The sequence below is a fragment of the Strix uralensis genome, chromosome 4 (assembly GCF_047716275.1).
Source record: "Strix uralensis isolate ZFMK-TIS-50842 chromosome 4, bStrUra1, whole genome shotgun sequence".
NCBI classification, from domain to species: Eukaryota; Metazoa; Chordata; class Aves; order Strigiformes; family Strigidae; genus Strix; species Strix uralensis.
In genome coordinates, this window is record NC_133975.1 from 129707565 (window position 1) to 129729996 (window position 22432).

General features: G+C 48.7%; 1 protein-coding gene across 1 annotated transcript; it reads left to right on the forward strand.

The window, feature by feature from the left end:
- Positions 1–185: 185 nt before the first annotated feature.
- On the forward strand, positions 186–21904 carry ERO1A (endoplasmic reticulum oxidoreductase 1 alpha). The gene is made up of 17 exons (XM_074869192.1): positions 186–208; positions 1499–1865; positions 8609–8728; positions 9877–9960; positions 11859–11897; positions 12349–12425; positions 12517–12590; positions 13055–13175; positions 13923–13964; positions 14527–14534; positions 16218–16244; positions 16414–16506; positions 18455–18701; positions 19454–19523; positions 19887–19973; positions 20430–20563; positions 21495–21904. The coding sequence occupies exons 2-17, from the start codon at positions 1755–1757 to the stop codon at positions 21553–21555; spliced, it is 1395 nt and encodes a 464-aa protein (XP_074725293.1). The 5' UTR covers positions 186–208; positions 1499–1754; the 3' UTR covers positions 21556–21904.
- Positions 21905–22432: the final 528 nt, after the last annotated feature.

The window sequence follows — 22432 nt, forward strand, 5'->3', positions numbered from 1 at the left end:
ATGCGCAGTGCGACGGGCGCCAACAGCCCGCCGCCTGTGAGGGCCGCTCGCCCCGCGACCCAGAGGGGTACCTGGGGCAGCCAGCCGGCTAAGCAGGAGCCAGCAGTGTGCCCAGGTGGCCAACAAGGCCAATGGCATCCTGGCTTGTATCAGCAATAGCGTGGCCAGCAGGGACAGGCAAGGGATCTTACCCCTGGACTCGGCACTGGTGAGGCCGCACCTCGATTCCTGGGTTCAGTTTTGGGCCCCTCACTCCAAAAAGGCCATTGAATGACTCGAGCGTGTCCAGAGAAGGGCAACGGAGCTGGTGCAGGGTCTGGAGCACAGGTGTGATGGGGAGCGGCTGAGGGAACTGAGGGGGTTTAGTCTGGAGAAGAGGAGGCTGAGGGGAGACCTCATGGCCCTCTACAACTCCCTGAAAGGAGGGTGCAGAGAGGGGGGATGAGTCTCTTGAACCAAGGAACAAGCGCCAGGACAAGAGGGAATGGCCTCAAGCTGCGCCAGGGCAGGGTCAGACTGGCTCTTAGGAAGGATTTCTTTGCAGAAGGGGTTGTTGGGCGTTGGAATGGGCTGCCCAGGGCAGGGGGGGAGTCCCCATCCCTGGAGGGGTTGAAGAGTCGGGTTGACCCAGCACTGAGGGATCTGGTGGAGTTGAGAACGGTCAGTGTGAGGTTCATGGTTGGACTGGAGGATCTTCAGGGTCTTTTCCAACCTTGATGATTCTGTGATTCTGTAAAAAGTGCGTGTCTGTATCAATCTATAGGCGTCTATACCTGTGTATACGTGTGTGTATACCTGTGTGATGCAGTGTCTGGCACAACGAACAGCCAGGCTGAGCCTCCCGCGGCTCCTCTCCTCAGCCGGGGATTCCTGTCAGAGGCAGCTCCCCCTGCGTTTAGGCCATTTGGGAGCTTGGAAGACATCAATGAAAAAAGACAAGTCACTAGACTACAGCTGAATTATAAATTGCAGTAACCAAATGAGCAAGGATTTGGTTTTGGTAGTAGTTTCTGGATTAAGGAGCAGCCACGGCCTGTGGGTACAGAACCCAGACCCATCTCTTGCGCAGCCAGAGCCAGGACAAAAGGCCTGTGGGTCCGTGAGGAAATGGGGGTCCGTGAGGGGATGAGTGTGGGTGGCAGCAGGCTGGGGGCTGTTCCCTGTGCTGCCATGCTGTATGCCCTCACCCTCCTGCTTGGAGGGAGGGAGGGAGAGCACCTTGTTGCCGGCACCTTCTGCAGAGCAGGGCCAGCTGCTGCCCTTTGCTCCGTGCGGGCCAGGGAACACCCAGGGCACTTCCTGGAGAAGACCCGCACCGATCACATCTCCCTGTTGGGACACCGGGGTGGTTTAGATGCTGGCACTGGAGGCAGAACTGGGGGGCCGGTGCCCACCCAGCAGTGCCAGGTCACTGGAGAGGGCTCCTGGCTCTTGCCAGCGGTCAGGAGGTACCTCTGCGGACGTGGGGCCCCGACTTTGGGCTGGCTTTCACCGGCAGGGCCACCCCATCCCGGCACGAATGAGTCACGGCGGCCCAGAAGTTGGGTAAGCCTTCCCCGGGGCCACCTCCCCGCTGCCCTCCGAGGATCCGGACGCCCTTCCGCAGCGGGCAGCCCCGCGGGCCGGGCCCGGCCGGGCTGCGTGCGGCTAGGCGCGTAGCCGGCGGCAGCCGCGCCCCCGGCGAGGGGCGGTACGCGGCGCTGCGCGGCTTCTTCAGCCGGTGGCGGTGACCGTGGAGGAGCTGGCGCGGTGAGATGGCGGCGGGTAGCGGGCTGCTGCTGGGGGCGCTGGGATTCGCCGTTCTCCTGCTGCCGGTGGTGCCCCGCGGGCCGCCCAGCGTGGCGGAACGACGCTGCTTCTGCCAGGTGGGTTCTGCGGGGAGGGGGGATGGGCACACACACACGTGGGGCGGGTGGTGGGGCTGGGGCTCCTGCTCTCGGGGTTGGGGGGTGCGGGCCCTCCTGTGAGCAGCGCTGGGTGCAGGTACCTCAGTGCTTCGACTCTTGTGCGAGCATCAGAAAGTCTGTTGGGAGGTGGCTAGAGGAAAGGGGGACTTTTGCCCGCTGTGTCCTCTGCCTTGCCTTCTTAACTGTGTTGTCTCCCTGCCCCCAGCAGGAAAGGTGAGTGTTTCAGTCAGGGGAGCAGTTCTCCCCTAACCACCCAGGTACCTCTCATTGGATGTTTGTGGGATGTATGTTACTATAAAGTCTGGGAGCTGCCTCATCCCCTCTCCTGCAGGTCTGCCTTGCTGTTCCTCCCAGCTCCGCTGGCCAGGAGGGAGCGTGGCTGCAGCAGGTGCCTGCTACCCTGCCATGCCCAGGGGTGAGCTGAGCTGCCCTTCTGTAAAGCTCTTCCAGGGTTAATTCCCCTTGTTAATGTGACAGGTGTGTTACCCTTCTCTGTTGATGTACAGGAATGAGCAAACGCGGTACAGTCAACTAAGTGAGGAGGATTTGGGGGAACAGTCGCTACGCAGATTCTTTTTGACTTAACTTTGCACAAGCACATTTGCAAGGTCAAGGAGTGAGTATGGCAGAGTGTATTTAGTGCTTTCTTTTTGTTGCCTTTTAAAAAAGGAAGCGATTGTAAAGCCTCCTCTTGCTGGATTAAAATTTTAGCGCTTAAATGTGAGTTAGAAATTGAGAGCAGAGAAGGAAAACAAATGCAATTGTGCACTTGGCTTTGGCTTTGCTTTCAGGGAGGCTCCTCACACTTCAGTTTCATGTGGAAATGGGAAATACAAGCTATGCTGATAAAGAATTGCAAAGCATGCGTTTTGATTCTCTATCTCTGTAGGGTTTCTGCTTGTATGCTTCCTGCTTTGCAGTGAAGTTTGTCTCCTGAGGGCTGAAGTCTGAGTGAGGAGTGTGGTACAGGATACGAAGCCCTAACCACTAAATAAAGGGGCACTCTGGCATAGCAGTGGCTTGCAGGCTGTTTTCCTTGGGTAGGAGGAACTTCCATTGTATTTTGTAAACTCTTGGTTTGTTGCAACACACTTCTTGTTTATGAGGTAGCATGTGCTTTGGTTTAGTTTTCAGTACAAGTGTTCAGGTTCAAGATTTTTTTCAGACTTGATTGCCTTTGTGACAGTGTGTTATGCAGGGCAGCATTTCTCGGCCTTACTAACCACCTAACCTTTAAAAAACACACCCGAGGGCTGCCTCCTCTTTCTGTAGAAAATAATCTGCTGATCATCTTGTGCAGAACTGGTCTGTTGGTTCTTACTTACCAACAAATAAAATACAAGGCAAGCCTTAAATGGTGTGTTTTCCCCTCCTTTGTTTGTATACTTGAAGGCCTGGGTATAGTTTTTTGCTTCCTCCTGCGAACCATCTCTTGAGACAGCTTGTCAGATTAAGAAACCTTGACGTAGGGTGAACGGAAGAGCCTTGGCTCATCTGTCAGCCCTTGTTGGGACAGTTGACAAGAGGCACTTTTACGAGCGCTTGCTCTAGCAGTATTTCACATGCTGACTTCAGCGGGCCGTCATTCTGGAATGGGTGTTGCGCCCTTGTCTGTACTAAGAGCAATGCCTCACCTGCTTTTTTTGACTGTTACTTTTAGCTCTTCATTTACTTGGAGAGGTTGCTAACCAGTCCTGAAACTCTCATTAGAATCGTCCATCTGTTACTAAAAACACTTCAGTTTTCAAATACTGTTTCTGCTTTCCAATCTGTCTCACTAGCGCTGAGTAATATTTCAATATCAGAGTTCCCTCGAACTTTACAGACAGCTCGTCCCCCACCCAGATATTCCTGTTTGCATTAATGCTTTCGTCAGCCATGAATCAATTCTCCATATTCCTAGTAATTATTACTCATTTGCTGTTTACAGACTGACGTAGCTGCGTTAAAGATGTGCTGCAGGTGTTTGGCAGACTTGGATTTTGATGAGGTTTCTGGGCTGGCCGAGGGCCGCTTTCCTTCGGGGGTGTTTCTGTAGCCAGTACACTGTCATTAATGGGGAGTCCAGGCACTGAGAGTTACCTCGCTGTTACCTGAACAGACTTTCAAGCTGCTTTTGCGTTCTTGTTGAATTGGTGTTCGCCCAACAGCCTTCAGGGCAGGAATTCATACCTAGCACGGTTCCCGATCTCAGGGGGGTGGCTCAAGAGGTCGCTTCGCAGCACAGAGCAGCTGCAGATCCTTCTTTGCTAGCAGATGCTTGGAGGTACCATCTGACAGCACTTCAGCCTCTGCGGTTTGACCCCATCCTGAGGCTCCCATGTGAGGTTTGCTTCTGTGTGAGCTCTGGAAGCCCCAGTCCTTGTTTTCTGGGCAAAAGATGGGGGAGAAAGCACCTGGGCCAACATATACATCTTCCAGGGCAGATGCTGGGCATGACTGGCTAGTGGCTACTTGCTCCAAGTGTGCTGGCAAGGATGAGAGGGAGACCTACCTGGGCTGGGTGCCGTGGGCAGGCAGAGCCACCGAGCGCTTGTGCAGGGCGACTGTAGGGAAATTTCTGCTGGGGCAGCAGGGAAGGCGTCTGATTGCCAGCAGCCTGGGAGTGGTGTGGCTTGTTCAGAAGAGCAGGCAGCTGCCGGTGAGGTTGGTACAGGCTAAAAGCAACTCTTCAGCTACTGTGGTAGTCCCTTCGCTGTGCCCTAGGGTAGCTGCAAGCAGGAAGGCAGAAGAGTTTGCCCTCTTTCCTGCCCAGCTGTGCAGTAGGTGGTGGTGTGTGGGTCTGGGACGGAGCCCCCATCAAGAGAAGCAAGCCCTCAATCCACTGCCCAGGGATCTGTGACACTGCGGGGAAACAGAAAGAGGTGGGGAGAGCAGACCCATCAGGAGCCTGGGATGGAGGTAGAGGAAGATGAAGCAAAAGCCAAACCCAGGCATTATGCAGAGTCCACGTGTGGTGGTGTTCCAAGCCGTGTTACGCACACGAGGTGGGTACGTCGGTGTTAAGAGATTGAGAGTGGCTGTTGCGGAGGTTCCAGGCGAATACCTTCCTCCCTGCTTACTCAGCAGCCGGAGCCTCTTGTGTCGCGTCTGTCCCGGTGGCTCCGTTGCGTCTCTTCCCACTGGGCAAACCCAGCCCTGCCCCTCGGTCTCATGCCAGGCTCTCCCACCTCTGCTGGGTGGAGCGAAACCCGTCACAGCCGTGCAGCTCAGTGATTCACGGATGCCAGCAAGCACATGGCATATGTTTGGGACTGGATCAATTTCTGTTTCATCTTAAAGAACTGTTCTAATTACTACAGGCTGAAGATGTAGATAAGTATTTTAGGGAGGTGGGGGGAAAGTGTTTTAAGGCACCACCCATTTCAGGGCACGTTTGACACATGCTGTAGCTCAACTGCTCTGACAGCAGGAATTGAAGTCCAAAACAAATGAGTGTCTGGCTGCGTGCAGGGATGAAAGAAACAGGTTCTGGGGTGGCAGGCGGTCAAGGAGCAAGAGGGAACTTCTGGGGTGAAGACCATGCCCTGCCAAGTGATCTGATACTGCCCTCTTCCCTGTGTCTTAAAGCGGGTCAGTGCTGTTTGGTGGTAGCATCGCTGGGGCTTTCACCTTGGTCTCTGAGGAGAGTGGATATTCTGCTTTCTGTACTCCCTTGGCTGTGAGCTTTGGTAGACTGGGCATGCACCCAGGCCTGGCCGAGCTTTCTCAGCAGCCTTAGGAGGCAGAGCAGGAAGGTAAGCCGGCTAGAGAAATTGCCTCATTCTGCACAGTCTGACTGAAATCCTCAGAGAAAGAAGTTTTCCCTCTAACTTAAGCAGAGCTCAAGTTTTCCCCAGCACCCCGCTTTGCCTGTGCTGCCCCCCCCAGGCATGTTCTTGGTGGTGTTGTGCCTGATCTTCCCACCAGTGCTTTTCTAAACTGAGCAGTGGATATTTTGAGATCTCCAAAGCATGACCCCCATCGACTCCTGAATACTGTGGGAGTGCTTCACCCTGGATTATTTTCAGCATGATGTTTTGCCAGGTTGGTTCTGGCTTGAATTGGCAGCTAGACAGGCCTGGTGCAAATGGTGTGTGTGTTTGCACCACGTCTGGGCGCTCTTACAGGGATGTCGTCCCCTTGGAGTGACATGTTTGTCTAGCGTGGATACAGAAAGCAGCTGAAGATTATCCACAAATCTTTTTGTAGGCCACTTTTAGACCCAATCTGTAAGCTGCCTGCCTCAAAGGATGCCAAGTTTCCAGGAAATAAAAAATGTGCTTGGTTGGGTTTTGTGTTGTGGTTGGTTTGTTGTTTTGTTTTGTTTTTTTTTTTTTGATTTTGAAACAGCTTTAAATTGGGTAACTGGATTAGCAAATTGCGGCTGTTTTTTTTTTTTTTTTACAGGGGTGATTCAGGCTAGTGGAAAGCTTAATTGCTATGCTGTTAACACCTGACAGAATACAGTACGTGTGTGAGGATGAGGACGAGGTGGTGGGCTTCAATGGGAACAGTAGAAATAGAAGTCATGGTGCCTTAACCAAAACGATTTGCTCAAGTGGAGTAGGGCATTCTGGCACGCTCGGATAGATTTCCCTTCACTCCCCCTTAAAACCAGCGGCAAAATATCAAAGCCCTTTTGAAAAAAACCTGTTTCCAAAATACTGCTTCCTGCTATGGAACAGCCTGGGTCTAGATTCCTTCCCTCTCTGTCCAGGCTGGCAGGAAGAAACTTGCTCTTGCCTTTAAGGTGCTCTATGCTTAATCCAGGCTAATTTTTTTTTTTTTTTTCCCCCACCTCCCCATTTCATGTGACTGAGTGCTTTGAGGGCAAGTGTTCCATTTCTGCCCTCCTTCTCGGAAGGAGGGCCGGGAGCTTTATTTCCACAGTAGTAATTATAATAGTTTTGCTTAAGTTGATGTGTAGCTGTTGCTGAATTATCTGAGGGCTCTCCGGAAATGCGTCAAGGCAGGTGGCTCATGCTTCTCACGTGGCGCTCTCTTTTCTCTCGGTACATATTTTTCCCTAATTGCGAAGGCAGGAGTAGCACCTTTGCTTTGGATTCAGGGAGGCTTTTTCCTGAGGCTTGCAGGATTTTACTCCTTTTCCTGGGTCTGACTGCTGAGATGCTCATGCCTTTGGTCATCTGCTGCCTTTCCTTCAAGAAGAGTGTTTCCTGCTTGTTTGCTGTCCCAGGGTGTTCAGCAGCCCTCAGGCTGGTTGGGTGCTTTAAAAGTCAAAAGAGGGGGAGCCCCTTAAATACAATCCAGCACTTCTTAGATCTTGTGCATCACCCCATCGCCCCGTTTGTTCCTGGCCTCCCTGGGGGAGCTTTTATGCCACCACTGGGCAGTGTGCCCTGTCACACTTCACAGGGGCTGCCCCTGACGATGTTTCCAGGGTTATTCTGCTTGTCTCTGCTTCCAGCTTTCTTGTGCACAGAGAGAAGGCAGAGCCTGGGCTTAACCCCCTAGAACAGCATCCTGTGGGGTACGTCGTTTCTGTGCTGCCTGCTGGCAGGATTTTATAGGCTTTCTGGGACAGAAGTGGCAAGAGGATTTCTTATCACAAACTCTGGCAAACATCCCATTCTTCACTTCATAAATTAATATTGATTTAAAACAACTGCCTGATCTTAAAACCCTGAATTTATCCGATACTGGGGAATAGCAGCTTGCCACATGTTGTATTGCTACATCAACATCCAGGAAAAAAATCCCTGGTGTGTTGTTGAGAGTGAATGAGTAGCAATACTTGATTTTGGCCAGGGTGATTTCCCCAAGCACTTGTCAGGGGGTGTGGGGGAAGCAAAACTACTTCTGAGTTGTGTGGCTTTGTCATCCAGACAGTAATCTACGTGTCAGAGAGCTGTAGCTGAATTGGTGCTATGTTGTTGTGTTTTGGTGTTGTTTTTTTTTTTTTCTTCAGGGCTTGCACACAGCTTATTGAGTTGTTCAGGACGATGCAAGAAGTATTGGCTTTCTACATCAGATTTAGAACAAATGTTTTCTTGCCAAATGGCTCTCTCAGGCGGGGAGAGAGACTGTTGCAGTTGCTGTGGTTCTGATTAAATCAAACAAATGGCTGCAGCGCAGCTGGTTAACAACAAGGACTTTCTTTGAGCGCTGTAATCTTCGGTGGCATTATTGTTGCCTAACTGGTCCCTTATGCAAACGCCAGCTCTCACCTGTACGAGAGTGACATCCTGAGGCTGGTCTCAAACGGGAACCTGAGCTGGCGCTGCGTGTGGCGCAGAGCTGTCACAGCAGCCGGTACGCAGCGTCGTGCTGGATTTGGCCCTGACAGAAACATCTGCCATCTGCACAACCGTGTCTGATGTGTGGACAAAGGGGTGGTGGGGGGGGGGTGACAGTCTAGTTCAATGTGTCTGTCATCTCTGCTTTTTAGAGACGGAAGTGTCCATCTGCCTGTTACTCTGACATCAGTGAATTCTAATATATCAATGTGTGTTAGAGGAAAAGTGTTCCCAAAGCAACAAGTATGGGACACATCCTCAAGGGTGTGTCAAAAGAAGTTCTCTGCCAATTCAGCAGAGCCAGGTTTAATGTTGTTTAATTCTGGTTAAACTGAACTAGTTGATTCACTGGTAAAAGAAAAAAAAAATGTGAATTTTTTCATTGTCTGCAGTGTTTAAGAGTATTGGCTAAGTTGTTCATATTCTTTTTTTGTTGTTTTGTTTTGTTTTTTAATCCAACAGGTTACTGGTCATTTAGATGACTGCACCTGTGATGTAGAAACCATTGATGCCTTCAACAACTACAAGCTTTTTCCTAGATTGAATGAACTTCTGGAAAGCGACTATTTTAGATACTACAAGGTAATTTCCTCATGCAAATTGTATTATTGCCTTAGTTTTGTATGCTGCTGCTTCTTATTTAAAAAAAAAAAATCTTCCTTGAAGTTATTGCTGGTCTTTTTAAAATCAGGTACCCCCATTTTAATGCTGATTTTTGACAATGCAGTCAGCAAGTGTGACTCTTCTATTGTCAGGAGAATCTTAATGTGATACAACACTTCTGAAATAAATTGCATGGGTTTTTTTAAAGATAGAGAATAGAATAGTTCCAGTTGGAAAGGATCTACAGTGATCATCTAGCTCAAACAAAATCTTGGTAAATGTTAATTGTTTTGGAAGAATGATACTTGATACCAACTCACAGAAAAGAAAGACTTAAGATTTGTCCAAGAAGTTAAGGTCCTTTCCCCTTCCAGCGCTGGGATTTGTAACAGAAATAGTAAGATTGGTCTGAATGATGCATGTTTGTGTATGAAAGCACCAGAAGAAACAGCGGAGCAAGGATTAAAAGAATAACCAGTCCTGATAACAAGGACAGGAGCAATAGCAATCAGTTTGGTAAATGCCAAGGAATTATTTGTTCCCGTCAAGCCCTTGCACACCGAGAAGCCCAGCACACAGATGACTTGACAGCAGAAGACCTGTGCTCTGGCCACAGGAGGATGGCAGCAAGGCTCCAGCACATCCTCCTCCTGCTCCTCTAACAGGAGGCAGGCTATAGTCCTAAGATGCCCAGAACAAGGATACTAAATCAGTGGGGAGAGAACTTCCCTTAAGATTCCCAGAGAATGAACTGAGCATCATTTCAAGGCCAAAGATTGCCCCAGAGTAACTGTTGGCCCCTAAAGGGTACAACCCCCCTGCCCAAACCCCAGTTTGTCATTGCTCAACAGGAGCCTCAGGATGTGATTAGGAATTGGTGGCCTGTGTGTCCTGTCCCCTGTGTTACCACAAACAGCCCTGGCCAGGCTGCGTGGGTGCACACATCTCGCTCCCTTTAAGATAAATAACTACCTGTTGCCACTCTCACTGCACTCAACCGTGCACCAAGTTTTGTTATCTGAAGTCTTGCACTAAGGCACTGAAGATGTGTGTTGGTAAACTGTGGTGTGGAAGGTTGGCTTGGCTGCATGGAGGAAATGTGTAATAGGATAATATGTTATTTGTAGGTAAACCTAAAGAAACCTTGTCCTTTTTGGAATGACAACAGTCACTGTGGAATAAGAGACTGTGCCGTAAAACCCTGCCCATCCGTAAGTACCAAATCTGTTCTTTTACCTCTTTTCTATATTTGGCTTTTGCAGGCCAAGAGAAAGAAGCAGGCGAAGGACTGATTTTTCTCATTATTGTAGCTATAGCAAAGCTGTGGCTCTGATGGAGCTTTCTTAGGTGCAGTCATACTGGTACCCATGAGAAAATCCCAAATGCTGAATTCTGAAAATTTAAGGAAAAGCTAGGCTTTTAATAGCTGACCCTCCATGAATGGCCAAAAACTTGTCCTGGTCCCTCTATTTTTGGTATTAGTGAGACAGTTCTTGGGCAGATCCACTGTCATTACAGGAAGTGCCTCTTGTGTTAATTGCCAGGATGTTCACACTGTTGGCCTGTGAGCTATGCTGTGGTTTGCAGTTTTGGCTGACAAATTTGACCTTTCCAGCCCTCTGTATGTGAAATGGCTCTTCCAGAGTCCTCTGTTTCCCAGTACAAAAGCAAACGCTCTTGTCCTCCTATCCTGGAGAAAAGGGTTTTGTTCGCTGAGCTAAAAGAAAGCATCTTGACTGCAGGTGTCTGCCTGAAAAGAAAGGGATGAGAAAGTCAGTGAATCAGAACTTGGTCGCTGGGTTGATAGGGGTGGTGAAAACACCACCCAGCCTGGCTTCTGCTCTCGTTCCTGGGTCTCTAGAGCGGTCGGGGTGGACACTAACGGTGCGTGGGGTACGCCCTGCCGACGGGGCGATGGGTGTTCTGGGTGAGAGAGCCCTCCTGTCCCTACCTGCACCCATTTTTCCAACTCGCTGGTTTCTTTTCACGTACTATTTAAAGTATGCCGCAGTGAAGTGGGTGTCTGTCCCCCTCACCTGGGAATTCTGCGATAACCTGACAGAGTGTAGTTGTTGGCTGAAAAAAAGATCTCAGCTGATACAACACCTTGAAACAGTCTGGTACAGGCATGTGTGGGCATCACTTAAATTCTGATACATATGTTAAATTCATTTGTCTTCTCGGCAACTACCCTACCCCTCAAACAAGTGCCCTCTGCTTCCCTGGTCTTCAAAAAGCACCTATTACAGACCCAAAATGGAATGATGATTATTTTTGTGTTCTCAACCCTAAATATTGTTTACTTTTTTCCTTAAAAAGGATGTTTTTGGTAATGAGTATGACCAATGTGACGGAGTAATGTTACAATTATGTTAGTAGTGGCTAGAAATTGTTCTTATTTTAAGAACTGTCTGTGTCACTGCTGGTTTTAATTATTTTGATTTGGGTCCATTTCATTCTGGAAGCAACAAAAATAACTCTTATTCATTGCTTAATCTTTCCCTTCCTGTGCTGCTTGCCATCTTAGTATTTGCTCCTGCAGCGTAGAAGTGGTTTTATTGCCTTCCTGCTGATGGAGGAAATGGAAGCTGAGGACAATTTAGGGCCTGATTGTCTTGTGTGTACTGCTTGGGCTGTGTGGGGCTGGCAAGCCTGACATTACATGATGAAGTGGTAAAAAGGAAGTATTTGAATGACATGTGGCAGGGGCTGGGAGATGCAATATCTGAGGAGGCGCCTGGGCTCCTGCCAGGAGCAGCAGCATCACTGGGAGACAGGACATCAGCCACCAGCTGACCAGAGGCAACTCCAGCTCCTCTGAAGTTTATGTTAGCTTCCCAACCTCACGCTTGGGTAAGCAAAACATAACCTGGCATAGCACCTGTGGAAGGCTGCTGACCTTTTGAGAAGAGGAGACTTGTGAAAAATCAAAATAAAACACCAAGAATATTGCTTAACCTTAGTCTGTGGAGGAGCCAGAAACAGGAATGTGTTGTAAGCTGAGCTGAGCACTTTGATTACCTTCTAGAAACTGTGGTAACCTTCCTAATCTTTCTCAAAGATCACACATCAGCCCCATGTGTAGCACAGGCTTAATTTTGTCTTTCAGGATGAAGTCCCTGATGGAATCAGATCTGGAAGTTACAAGGTAGGTGTGTCTGCATGCACAAAATGACACAGATTTGTGTCACTGCAGCTGATAAAAGCAGCCTTAATCAGATGGGCAGTATTTATGGCTAAATTTTTTACCCTTTTTAAGTGTTTGGCATGCTGTGGAGCCTTTGAGGGGGCTGTCCTGGAGTCAGGTATTCCCCTCCACAAACACAGAGCAGTTTAGCAGACTTCTCCAAGACCCCGTATCGTCAGGCACAAAATGCTCCTGTGGCAGTGCCAGAGGCTGCTGTGAGTCCCTGCAACAGTCATCACAATTGCATAAGCCTCTGAATATCTGCAGACATCCTGTGGAAATACAGGGTGGGATGAATCATAAAAGTGTTTCTGATGCTTAAACTGCTTAGTGCATTAAAGGTGGAATTGTAACAGCAGAAAAACTGCTTTTTAATCTTCCTCTCTCCCCACCCCTTTGCTTTTCAACCCAGTACTCAGAAGAAGCCAATAACCTTGCTGAAGAATGTGAAGAAGCCAAGAGGCTCGGAGCTGTTGATGGCTCTCTGAGGTTTGACTTCTTTTTCCACAATCTTCCCTTGTCTCAAAGGAAACCTAGTATCCGTGCTCTTTCTGACAGTCTTTTTCCACTTTTCTTGCAGCAAGGAAACCCAGCAGGCAGTGCTCCGGTGGACACGGCACGATGACTCTTCCGACAGCTTCTGCGAAGCTGATGGTATAGGGACCTGTTTGATCTGACAAGTCTTGTAATGGGATTTTAAACACCTCTGCAGAACTTTCAGGCCAATGTGTGATATTTCAGCAAGCCTGGAGTGTAGATAGCATTTCTTTTTTTCCACCACCACCCCCCCCCTCAGTATTTTGGAAATAATACGGTGCAAATATTTCTGACAAAGCTTTGTGGCTGCTCAGGGTCTTGCTGTGTTTAGCAAGTTAGCAGCTTGGATGGGACACACTCAGAGTTTGCTTTGCCATCAGCAGCCTTGCACTCCGATCGCTCCGAAGGGCAGAGCTTTGCCCCGCCGCAATGGGGTGATGCGTAGCAAATATTATTCACTTGCCTGGAGAGGGAGGAGCTGGTGTCTCTGCAAGACTGTTGGGGATATGAAAGGATCAGCCTGGGAAGGTGGCATTTTCCTGCAGAAGTTTTTGTCACTGACTCTGCACTCTGCTTTGCAGATGTCTATTCTCCCGATGCGGAGTACGTGGATTTACTCCTGAATCCTGAACGCTATACTGGCTACAAAGGACCGGACGCCTGGAAAATTTGGAACAGTATTTACGAAGAAAACTGCTTCAAGTAGGTGCTTTGGGAGACAGGTTCCGCAAGCCTGCAGGCGCTGACTCTTACAGCAGGGCTGTAGGTGCTTTAGCTGCTCCGTTAGTTCCCATCCTCCTATTGTGGCTGAGATGCCTGTGCAGCGCGGGCCGTCAGAAGAGGGGACAAGCCGTGCAGCTGCCCCACGAGCCCCCCTTGGCTGTCCTTCAGACCACAGCTTGCCCTGGTTTGGGCTCCTGATGTGAGCCCTGCCATGGGGTGCACCAGTGATGTGCTCCTGGGCACCCAGTCCTGTCCTCCCTGGCCGTTGCAGGGAGCACTCTCCCCAGTCTCTGCCCAGTTTGAATTCTGCTGTGGGCACCTCTGGGGCTGACACACTGTATGGGTGGGTGCTGGTCTGTGGTCTTGCCTGCTGGGATCTCTCTAGTGATTTCCTCCCCATTCGTAGTAACGTATCATGTTGCACCCAGGCCATGGGATAATGTCCACTAGCACCTCTGCAGACACTTGGGTTTTCCTAGCTGTTCTTTATAAAGAAAGAAGGGGGGGTGGGGAAGAAAGCCACATTTTGGAAAAAAAAAGAGAAAGCCACATTTTGCTCTACCCCTTTCCTGTCTGAGCAAAGCTAATGCACAGAAGGAGATCTAAGAATTCCTTAGGCTGACTGCAGAGAAATAACTACTTCTGCTGTGCTGTGTTTCTGCACAGCAATGAGACAATCACTTATTTACCTATCTTAGTGAAATTGTTATTTTTTTTTCCTCTTAGGCCTCAGAATGTAAAAAGACCTTTGGCATCTGGTAGAGGTGAGTCATCTATCTCACTAAGTGGTTTAGTAGTGTACTGATCCTAGCTCCAGGAACACTAAATGCTCTCCAAGCTACTTCTACTGAATGTGAAATATGTAGTAGCGCTTGATCAAGTGTAGAATTTTATAGCTAACACAAGGGCACCTGGCAGTGTGGCGCTCTAGCATCCATCACAGAGAAAGGAAGTCTCCTCCACTCCTGGAAGGAATGTGAGTTTTGGAGGGACTAGGAGCAGGACTGAACCCTGAGCTCTTCCCGGGTCCCTGGTTTCTGCGCTTGGCAATGCCAAGCCCTCTGTGACAGTCTGAAATGAGAACCTGGCTGGGATCCTCTGTGGAAACCATCCAGTAAGAGAAACTCTGCCCTGGAGGCTAAAGCCAGACAGCGTAAATGAAAGTGGGGAAGGGTTTTGTAAGCGTAAGAGCTTCTTGCCCAAGGCTGTCAAGAGACCCCATGTCATCCTGCCCAGACATCTGGAATGTCATCGACCCCACTCCCTGTTCGTTTGACCTGAACACCACTCCAGCAGTACCCTCTGGGGTGATCTCTTGCTTTTCCCCAAGCTGTGGAGGTGCTTTCCCCCCTCCCTTGACCCCTGTGCAAAGAAGAGGCGCTTCAGGAGCAGCCCTGGTGAAGGAAATGTACAATGTCCTTTAAAACATCGGTCCTTCCCTTGACCAGCTCTGTTTAGGGCAAGATCAGTATGAAATAACACAGGTACGTTGAGGGGAGAGGGAAGGACAGCTGCTTTGCAGATGAGGAAGCAGGAGGACGTGAAAATAGAGGATCTGACACCTGCCAGAGTTGTTGCAAGCAACTAATAAACTGCAAGAAGCGGGGATGAGGTCTTTGAGCATCCTGCCGGAGGTCATACAGGAGATCTCTGGCAGAGGGAGACATTTGCATCCCTTGTTTTCTGGTTTCTGCTTCAGCTGCGTGGTGGTTTTACTTCCTTTGCAAATATTGATCCCTCCTGCGTTGGTCAGGTTATTCAGTAGCATTGCTCATCTGGTATGTTCACTGCAGCCGTTTGAGATGATGTTTTCTGTGTTCAGAACATTTCTAAACCTCCCCGGAGAGGCTCGTTTTCTTGTCAGAGCAGATTAACAGAGCAATCTTAATGCTTGTGCTTTGGAGTTTAATTTTGGTCATGTGTAATTTTTATTTCCTCTTTTCTCTCCCTCCACCACTTGTGCCTTTTTTTTTCATCCGGAGATGACGGAGGTGAGTGGCACTCTGTTTGTTTTCACTGATAACAGAAACAAATGTGGTGTCTTTATCATGCTGTCACGAGCTGTACTGTTAGATAACGCACCTGGTTAGCAAAGTCATTATTCAGGCAAAATCAGAAATTGTCTTGAAATTCTGCTGTGTTCAGAATCCTGTAGAGAGATCCCTCGGAGCTCCCTGTCCCTGAGGCCAGCCCAGCCTTGTGTGGGGGCCTTAAAAACCACCAGCAGGTTTTTTTTTTTAAGAGTACAAGTCCCATTTGAAAAATCAAGTCAGTGAAGTGTCATAACCCTTCACAGGACTTGTGTTGTGGGTTTGGGTGTTTTTTGGTTTGGTGGTTTTTTGTTTGGGTTTTTTTTTTTTTTTTTTCAGTGCTTGTTATTGCTGAGAAAGCAGCTCTCAGGCTGGAGCTTTGCAAAGACTTGTAGTCCCAACAGCCTCTGGATGATGGCTGGTAGGAGCTGGGTGCCCAACTCCCTGAGGCCCTCTGGGGCTCTCGTTTGGGAAGAGCTGTGCCCCGCAGCTCTTCGCCCTCCGCAGCACTGGGCCTGTGTATCTGGCACGTCTTTGTCTCCAAATTATCTCCAAATCCATCTTTATGTTCTCCAGATGACTTTCAAGCATGTATTAGGGGGCAGTGTGAAACACTGGCTTGTGAGATTGTACATGCTTGGTTGCAGTGTTTTATTTTATTTTTAATAAAAATACCTGTCTCCCCATCCTGCCAGAAGATAAGTGACCCGTGGTCCTTGTTTCCCCCTATGCTGTGCCGTTCTGCAGCGCTTCTGCCCCTGCCAGCCCTTACTGGGAAAGGCCATGTGCTGTGTTTAGCTGCTGCCACACTGTTATAGAAGCATCAGTCAGAAGAGTGGGGAGGAAAACTATTTTCTTGCTCTTCTAATGCTCCTCTCCCTGCTTCTACAAACCAGAGTGGGCAGAGATCCTCTGGGGGCTGGCCTCAGAGGTGGTTGCAGGCTTGGGTAGTACTCTCAAACTGATGTGCTTGTTTTCCTTTTATTTCCAGGGCATATGTTTTACAAGTGGCTGCAAGGTAATCCTTTTCCTAAACTTGACTCATTTCCTGGGATAAATGCAAAACGGCCAGGGAGGGGGTGGGAGTGACTGGCTGCCCACAGGTGGGATTAGATTTCTGTCTGACAGCCAGGAGAGGAAAATTCAATGTATGTTTTCAGGCTCATGAAGTGCCCATTTCTTTTCAGGTGTCTGTGTAGAGAAGCGAGCTTTCTACAAACTTGTTTCTGGTCTCCATGCAAGCATCAACATCCATTTGAGTGCCAGGTACCTTTTACAAGGTAAATACAACTTTCTGCCTTGGCTCTCCTGCCTCGCTCCTAAATTGACACTTCTGTGGCTCTGCTAAATGCCAGCTGGAGCCTGTTCCGGTGGGGTTCAGGCCTACTTCTGGGCTCCTCTCTTCCCTCCCTCAGCAGGGACTGTGTAACAGAATTAGCAAAGCAGTTACCACAGGCCTTCAGGTCTTAAAGTGGCTGGACTGTGCTCTGTACCAAGACTTCCAGCACGTATTCCTGCTGTTCTTCCCCTGAGGTTATTTTGGAGTGGGTTTCTAACTGCGTATCAAGACTGTCCCTTCCTAGCCTGTCTTTATGACGGTCAGTTTAACAATAATCTCCTCTAGACCATGAAATGCTCAACTGGGCTTTCCTGAGACCCTCAAGCCATTTCCACCTGCCATTTCTGTTTCCTTTGTGTGCTTTCAGTAGTGATCTGAAGAATCTAAATTTCAACCCTGGGGTTGAAAATCGAGGGGGGATGTGAAAACATGATTTGCCTGTCTCGCGTGGCCAAAGGCTGCGTCCTGCAGCATGGGGTGCAGGTTCTGGGTGACTTCCCGAAGGATTTAGTCTTGGTAGTTTGGAGTGGTACCTGTGGACCAAGCCTACCACCTTTATTCTGCTAAACCTTACAAAAATCAAGGGTGGATTTAGAGATAGCTGTTGGAATTTGGAGAAGTCATTTAGGTTTAACTAAGTAATTATAGTTAAGTCTCTACGGCCCACGTAGGCCTCGCCTTGATGTGAGTTAGACTAGGTTAGAGTTGGGAGATACAATAACAAGAGAAACATCAAAGGCAAGAAGTGAGCTGGGACTGCAGAGAGGATTAGGAAAATAAGGTTGGCTACAGGCAGCCAAGTACACGTCATTTATCTGGCTGGTGTAGAAAGGGATCACTTCTGTTGGGGAGCAGCTATGGAAGATGATCTCTGCTTGGAGAAGACATCCCTTGGCACAGCTTGGGCCCACGTAGGGGTTTGGAAGGGGATCTCTGCTCGGAGAAGACATCCCTTGGCACAGCTTGGGCCCACGCAGGGGTTTCCACCTGCAGGCCCTGTGGTCGCCTTGTCGAGAGCCTACCTGGGCTCAAGAGTTGAGACTGGTTATCCTTTGGGGATTTGGAAGAGAAAACTTCTCCCATTTTTTCATTTTTATACAGCAGTTTGATATGACTGTATTATATCTTCCACTACATACTTTATATAATCTTAAGTACACAATAGGATGAGCAAACAGAAATATTCTTTGTGAAACCCGTGGGCTTGATAATGGAAAATAGAGCCTGGTCTTCTCTGATCCTTGGCTGCTTTTGTTCTCCAGCATTTCCATAGCAGAAGGAATTCTCCCGATGTCCCCGTTCGTTAGGGAGCCTCCCAACCTCTGGCCCCCACGCTGTGCTGGGAAGCAGCCTGATCCAGAGGCCTGCCCAGTCTGCCCCTGCAGAGGCTCAGCCTAAAGCAGAGACCGTTTCAGAGTTCTGCAGTGGGTTGGTGGCTTTTGTGGGCAGGAGTGCAGGAATGAAGGGACCTTCAGAGCCTGCCTGCGACTGCCATCCAGCCCTCGTCACTCACAGCGAATGTTGAGCTCTTGCCCGCCTCCATAGGTTTCAAAAACCATCAGCTCACCTGATCAGAAACTCTTCAACTGATTTAACTCCGTTTAAAATAGGAAGCTGCTGTTTTTAGCTTTTGCTTCTAAGCCTGGCTCATGTTTTCAACCAACCAACAAAGCTCTGCAGGAGTTCTGCATTTGTTGGCCTTTGAGTTTGGTTAAAAGCACGATTCTTTTGAACAATTTGAGGTTCGTGAAAGGGCTGTGACTATTCTAAAGCTCGGATCTCCCTGGTTTGAGTTACGGGTCCCCGTTCAGTGGGATGGTGGGAGGAGGTGAACCAGAGCTACGCCCATCCGCCTCACGCCGCTGTTTTTGGTTTTTTTTCTCTGTCAGATACGTGGTCAGAGAAGAAATGGGGCCCCAACATTACAGAGTTCCAGCAGAGATTTGATGAAGTCATCACCAGAGGGGAAGGTCCCAGAAGACTCAAGAACCTGTATTTTCTCTACCTGATAGAGCTGCGGGCCCTATCCAAAGTGCTGCCGTTCTTTGAGCGCCCCGCGTTCCAGCTGTACACGGGGAATAAAAGTTACGACGCGGAAATGAAAAACCTATTGCTGGAAATTCTCCATCTGGCCAAGTAATTACGTTCAGTACCCGGGGAGAATGGTTCTTTCAACCCTGGCATCTCTGAGCGTGCTTAACCTTTCGCTTAAAGCCCCTAGAAGAGCAGGTTCTGGGGTCATTCTCGTAGTGGGATAGCGTGATTTGTGTGGTAGTGTAGTATTGCTGGGAGTATGTTGGTACCTGTATTCAAATTGCAAAACAGGGTAATTAGGCCCCCAGTGTAATAGTCTAGGCTGCCTTTTTGATTTAGCAGAATTGAATTTAATAACTGCCTGCATGTCAGCCCTGAAACTGGCCACCTGTTTGACTCATCTGTGGAATACCAGCGCCAGCTTTGTGGTTTTGACTAGAAAAAAAAAAATCCTAAAAATGTTGGTAACAGTTTGGGCTATTGGATAGAATTTGGAGTAAGAGGAACGGAAGATACCAGAACCAGAGAGAAATGGGTGTCTCCTAACGTGATCAATGTTTGACTTTTATCTTGTCACACTCCTGTGCCTTCAGTCCTTAGGTCTGTTAAAAAACAGACTATAACTGCTTAGAAGCCATAAAGCAATGGCTGGAAATGTCTCCAAGGGGAGATGTAAGCGAAAATTTAAAACCTCCAAGAGATGTAAGAAACAAGCAGCTTGCCCTTCAAATACATCTAGAGCTGTCCAGTGTCTGACATGAGTTTCACCTGCACGCCTAACCAGATACTTCTGTGGGTCTGCACTTCAGCCATACAAGCTCTGGAGAGAGAAAACTCTTTTCATTCTGTTTCAGGTCCTTCCCGCTGCATTTTGATGAAAACTCATTCTTTGCAGGGAATAAAAAGGAAGCCGCAAAACTAAAGGTAATTGGCCAGCCCTTCCCTTTGGGGCACTTGCTACCTAAAGGGTATTTGCAGGTGTGTGTCTGGGATAATAGTAGATCTGAAAGGGCCCCCAGTAGGCTCAAGGTACTGGGTCAGGTATTTCCAGTTCATTTTGCTTTCTGAATGGTTTGGATACTTGTGGGTAACTACAGAGCGTAGGGTGAGCCTTGAGGAGTGGTGAGTGGCTGCCAAGCACCCCCCTTCAGGAGGTGTTTCCTAACTCGGGCCCATCAAATTTAGCCTGAATTCCAGATTTAATACATTATTGGATTTAGATTAATACATGGAAGAAGTTCCTAATTAGTGTATAACCACAATCAACTTGAATATCTTTTCCCCTAGGAGGAATTTAGGCTACACTTTAAGAATATTTCTAAGATAATGGACTGTGTTGGCTGCTTCAAATGTCGCCTGTGGGGGAAGCTGCAGGTAAGCTTTGTCAGCAGCGGGGGACGCGGCCGGACACACCTCGTGTGACGGCACTTTGGGGCGCAGACGCGGTTCTTGGATACGGGCCAGCTCCTGGATACTGGAATCGTGGCAGGAAGCTGTGTGCTAAGCCCAGCTTGCTGGGCCTGGCCAAGCTGGGGGGGGGGGGTTAACCTGCTACAGGGGTGCAGGGCAAGGAGGAGGGTGCTATAAAACCGAGGTTTTGAAAGCTGCGCTGAATTTTACACGCAATCACCGTAACGCTAAATAAACATAAAGGATCCCGGCTCTGTTCCGCTCCCTTGGTGGTGTGAAGTGAAATCCAAGTCTTGCTCTTTTGAGATGATGCCAACAGGAACCCTTGCAAAGATGGAGGCGGGGGGGAGTGAAGTTAAACTTGTGAGTCAGGCCCCAGATGCCTCCCCGCCATTAAATGATCTTGTTTGTCACGCACAGACGCAGGGCTTGGGTACAGCGCTGAAGATCCTCTTTTCTGAAAGCCTGATAGAAAAGATACCTGAAAGCGGCCCTTCCTATGGATTCCAGCTGACAAGACAAGAAATTGTTGCCTTATTTAATGCTTTTGGAAGGTTAGTTTGAGACTTTTTTTCCTCAACTTTCACCCAACCTGCTGTGTTACATCCCGTTTAAGCTTAAACACTCGGTTCTCATCAGCAGTATTGGTGTTAACTGCTCGCTCTGATCTCAGACAGACACTGTCAAATATCAGATGATCATGTGGGGGTACAACAGTTGGAACAATTTAAAACAACTTTTTTACACTCTGAATTTCTCTAAGGGGTTCAAGGAAGCATTTGTATTAGGATACAAAGATGGTGGTGGTTTTTAAGAAGCTGTGTCCCTAGCCCGGGGTTGCTGCTCTTGTTCTACGTTCACTTTGGAGTGTTCCTTTAAGCTTCTTGCTTCCACCTGGTTGCAATTTAGCAGGAATCCATCAGTCCAGTCCTTGTGGAGAGCTGGATGAGGAGTTTTGGGAGGGAAAGGAGGCCTTTAGGAGGGAGAAACGATTGCAAGACACCAGTTACAGGTTACCCCTTAGTGGTGTCAGTCTGATGCGGCGTCTTTGCTGCCGCTCCAGGGGTGAAATGCATTCAGCAGGAAAACAAGATAGGTGATTCAACAAAAAAACCAAACAACACCAAACCAAAAAACCCTTTAGAAGAAACATGCTTATACTGCAAGGAGACTCTGCGACCTGCCTGCACAGCTGGTAATATTATGGTCTGTTTCTTGACCTCTAGTTAATGGGTTTGACTGATCACTGCTGAGCTCGCTGTAACATCCTGTTCCACTGCGTTTCTCAGTGTTTGCTTTAGAGTCTGCGAAATTAGTGAAGGGCCTGGTTGTAACCAGAACCTAATTTAGCTGAAATTCTAAATTCTCTCTTCCCAAGAGCTCCTTGAAGCTTTATTTGATAGCGGTCCCTTTCTCCTGAATTTTAAATAAGGCGTGATGCATATGTTGCTCTAATGTTTCCCTTTTCACTTCCCTTGCACACAGGATTTCAACAAGCGTTAGAGAACTGGAAAACTTCAGGAACATCTTGCAAAATATGCGGTGAATTCATTGGAGAAAGAGACTTCAAGCTTTACTGCTTGGCTGTTCTGGGTTCTCTAAAAATGGACAAACACCATCGTTCCGTCACACTCTCAACCACAACATACTGAAGACCAGTTGATTGTCTGTAACCTGCTGATGCCAAATATTTTGTACAAGGGGGAAAAAAAACCTTTTATACAAAAAAAAAAAGTGGGGACTATATGTAAAGTTTATTTTATATATTGGAAGATAATTCTTATAAACTTCTTTAAATAGGGCTGTACTGTTTTGATGGATTAGATTCTCTCTTTGCCTTCAGAAGCTGGAGGTAGGGTAAGAACTGTGACACTGAATAAATTTGGGGAAGATTCCTTGTCTGCTCTGTGCTTCCAACCAGCCCCTCACTTCCAGTGCTAAAAAAAAAAACAATTACAAGGGACTTCTGATGCTCAAAGGCCAAGCAGCTGGGGCAGAGCCAGCCCTGAGGCCACCATCTGCCCTTGCAAGGGGGGCAAAGGACAGGCTCGCTGCCACAGAACAGACACCATGCGGCTTTTCACCCCGCACCCCCCCCCAAAACATGCCCTGGGGGCAGGTGCTGCTGTGCAGGACGATGCAGCATGTGCTCCAGCTGAGCTGCGTAGATAAACCTGGGCAAGGAAGTAAGGGAAGCACCGAGTTCCAGAACTGCACCTTGGCCTAAGGTGCAACGCTGCATCCCTCTGGGCCACAGCCAGCCTGAAAACCAGCAGAGGATAAAGCATGCTGGAAGGAAAGCTGCTCTGCCTTCTCCTGTCCCAGAAAACCACAACTGCAAAAAGGAGCTTCAAAAACCTTGCCAAAACCACCTCCAGGTGCTCTGTGCCCAACCAGGTTTAAGACCTCACGAGGAGGCCAGA

Bases quoted from the DNA above. Each gene is read 5' to 3' on its own strand.
- ERO1A (XM_074869192.1), top strand. From the start codon at position 1,755: ATGGCGGCGGGTAGCGGGCTGCTGCTGGGGGCGCTGGGATTCGCCGTT. The intron at 9,961-11,858 runs GTAAGTACCAAA...TTTGTCTTTCAG, and splicing joins CCGTAAAACCCTGCCCATCC to GATGAAGTCCCTGATGGAAT. The intron at 13,176-13,922 runs GTAGGTGCTTTG...TTTTCCTCTTAG, and splicing joins TACGAAGAAAACTGCTTCAA to GCCTCAGAATGTAAAAAGAC.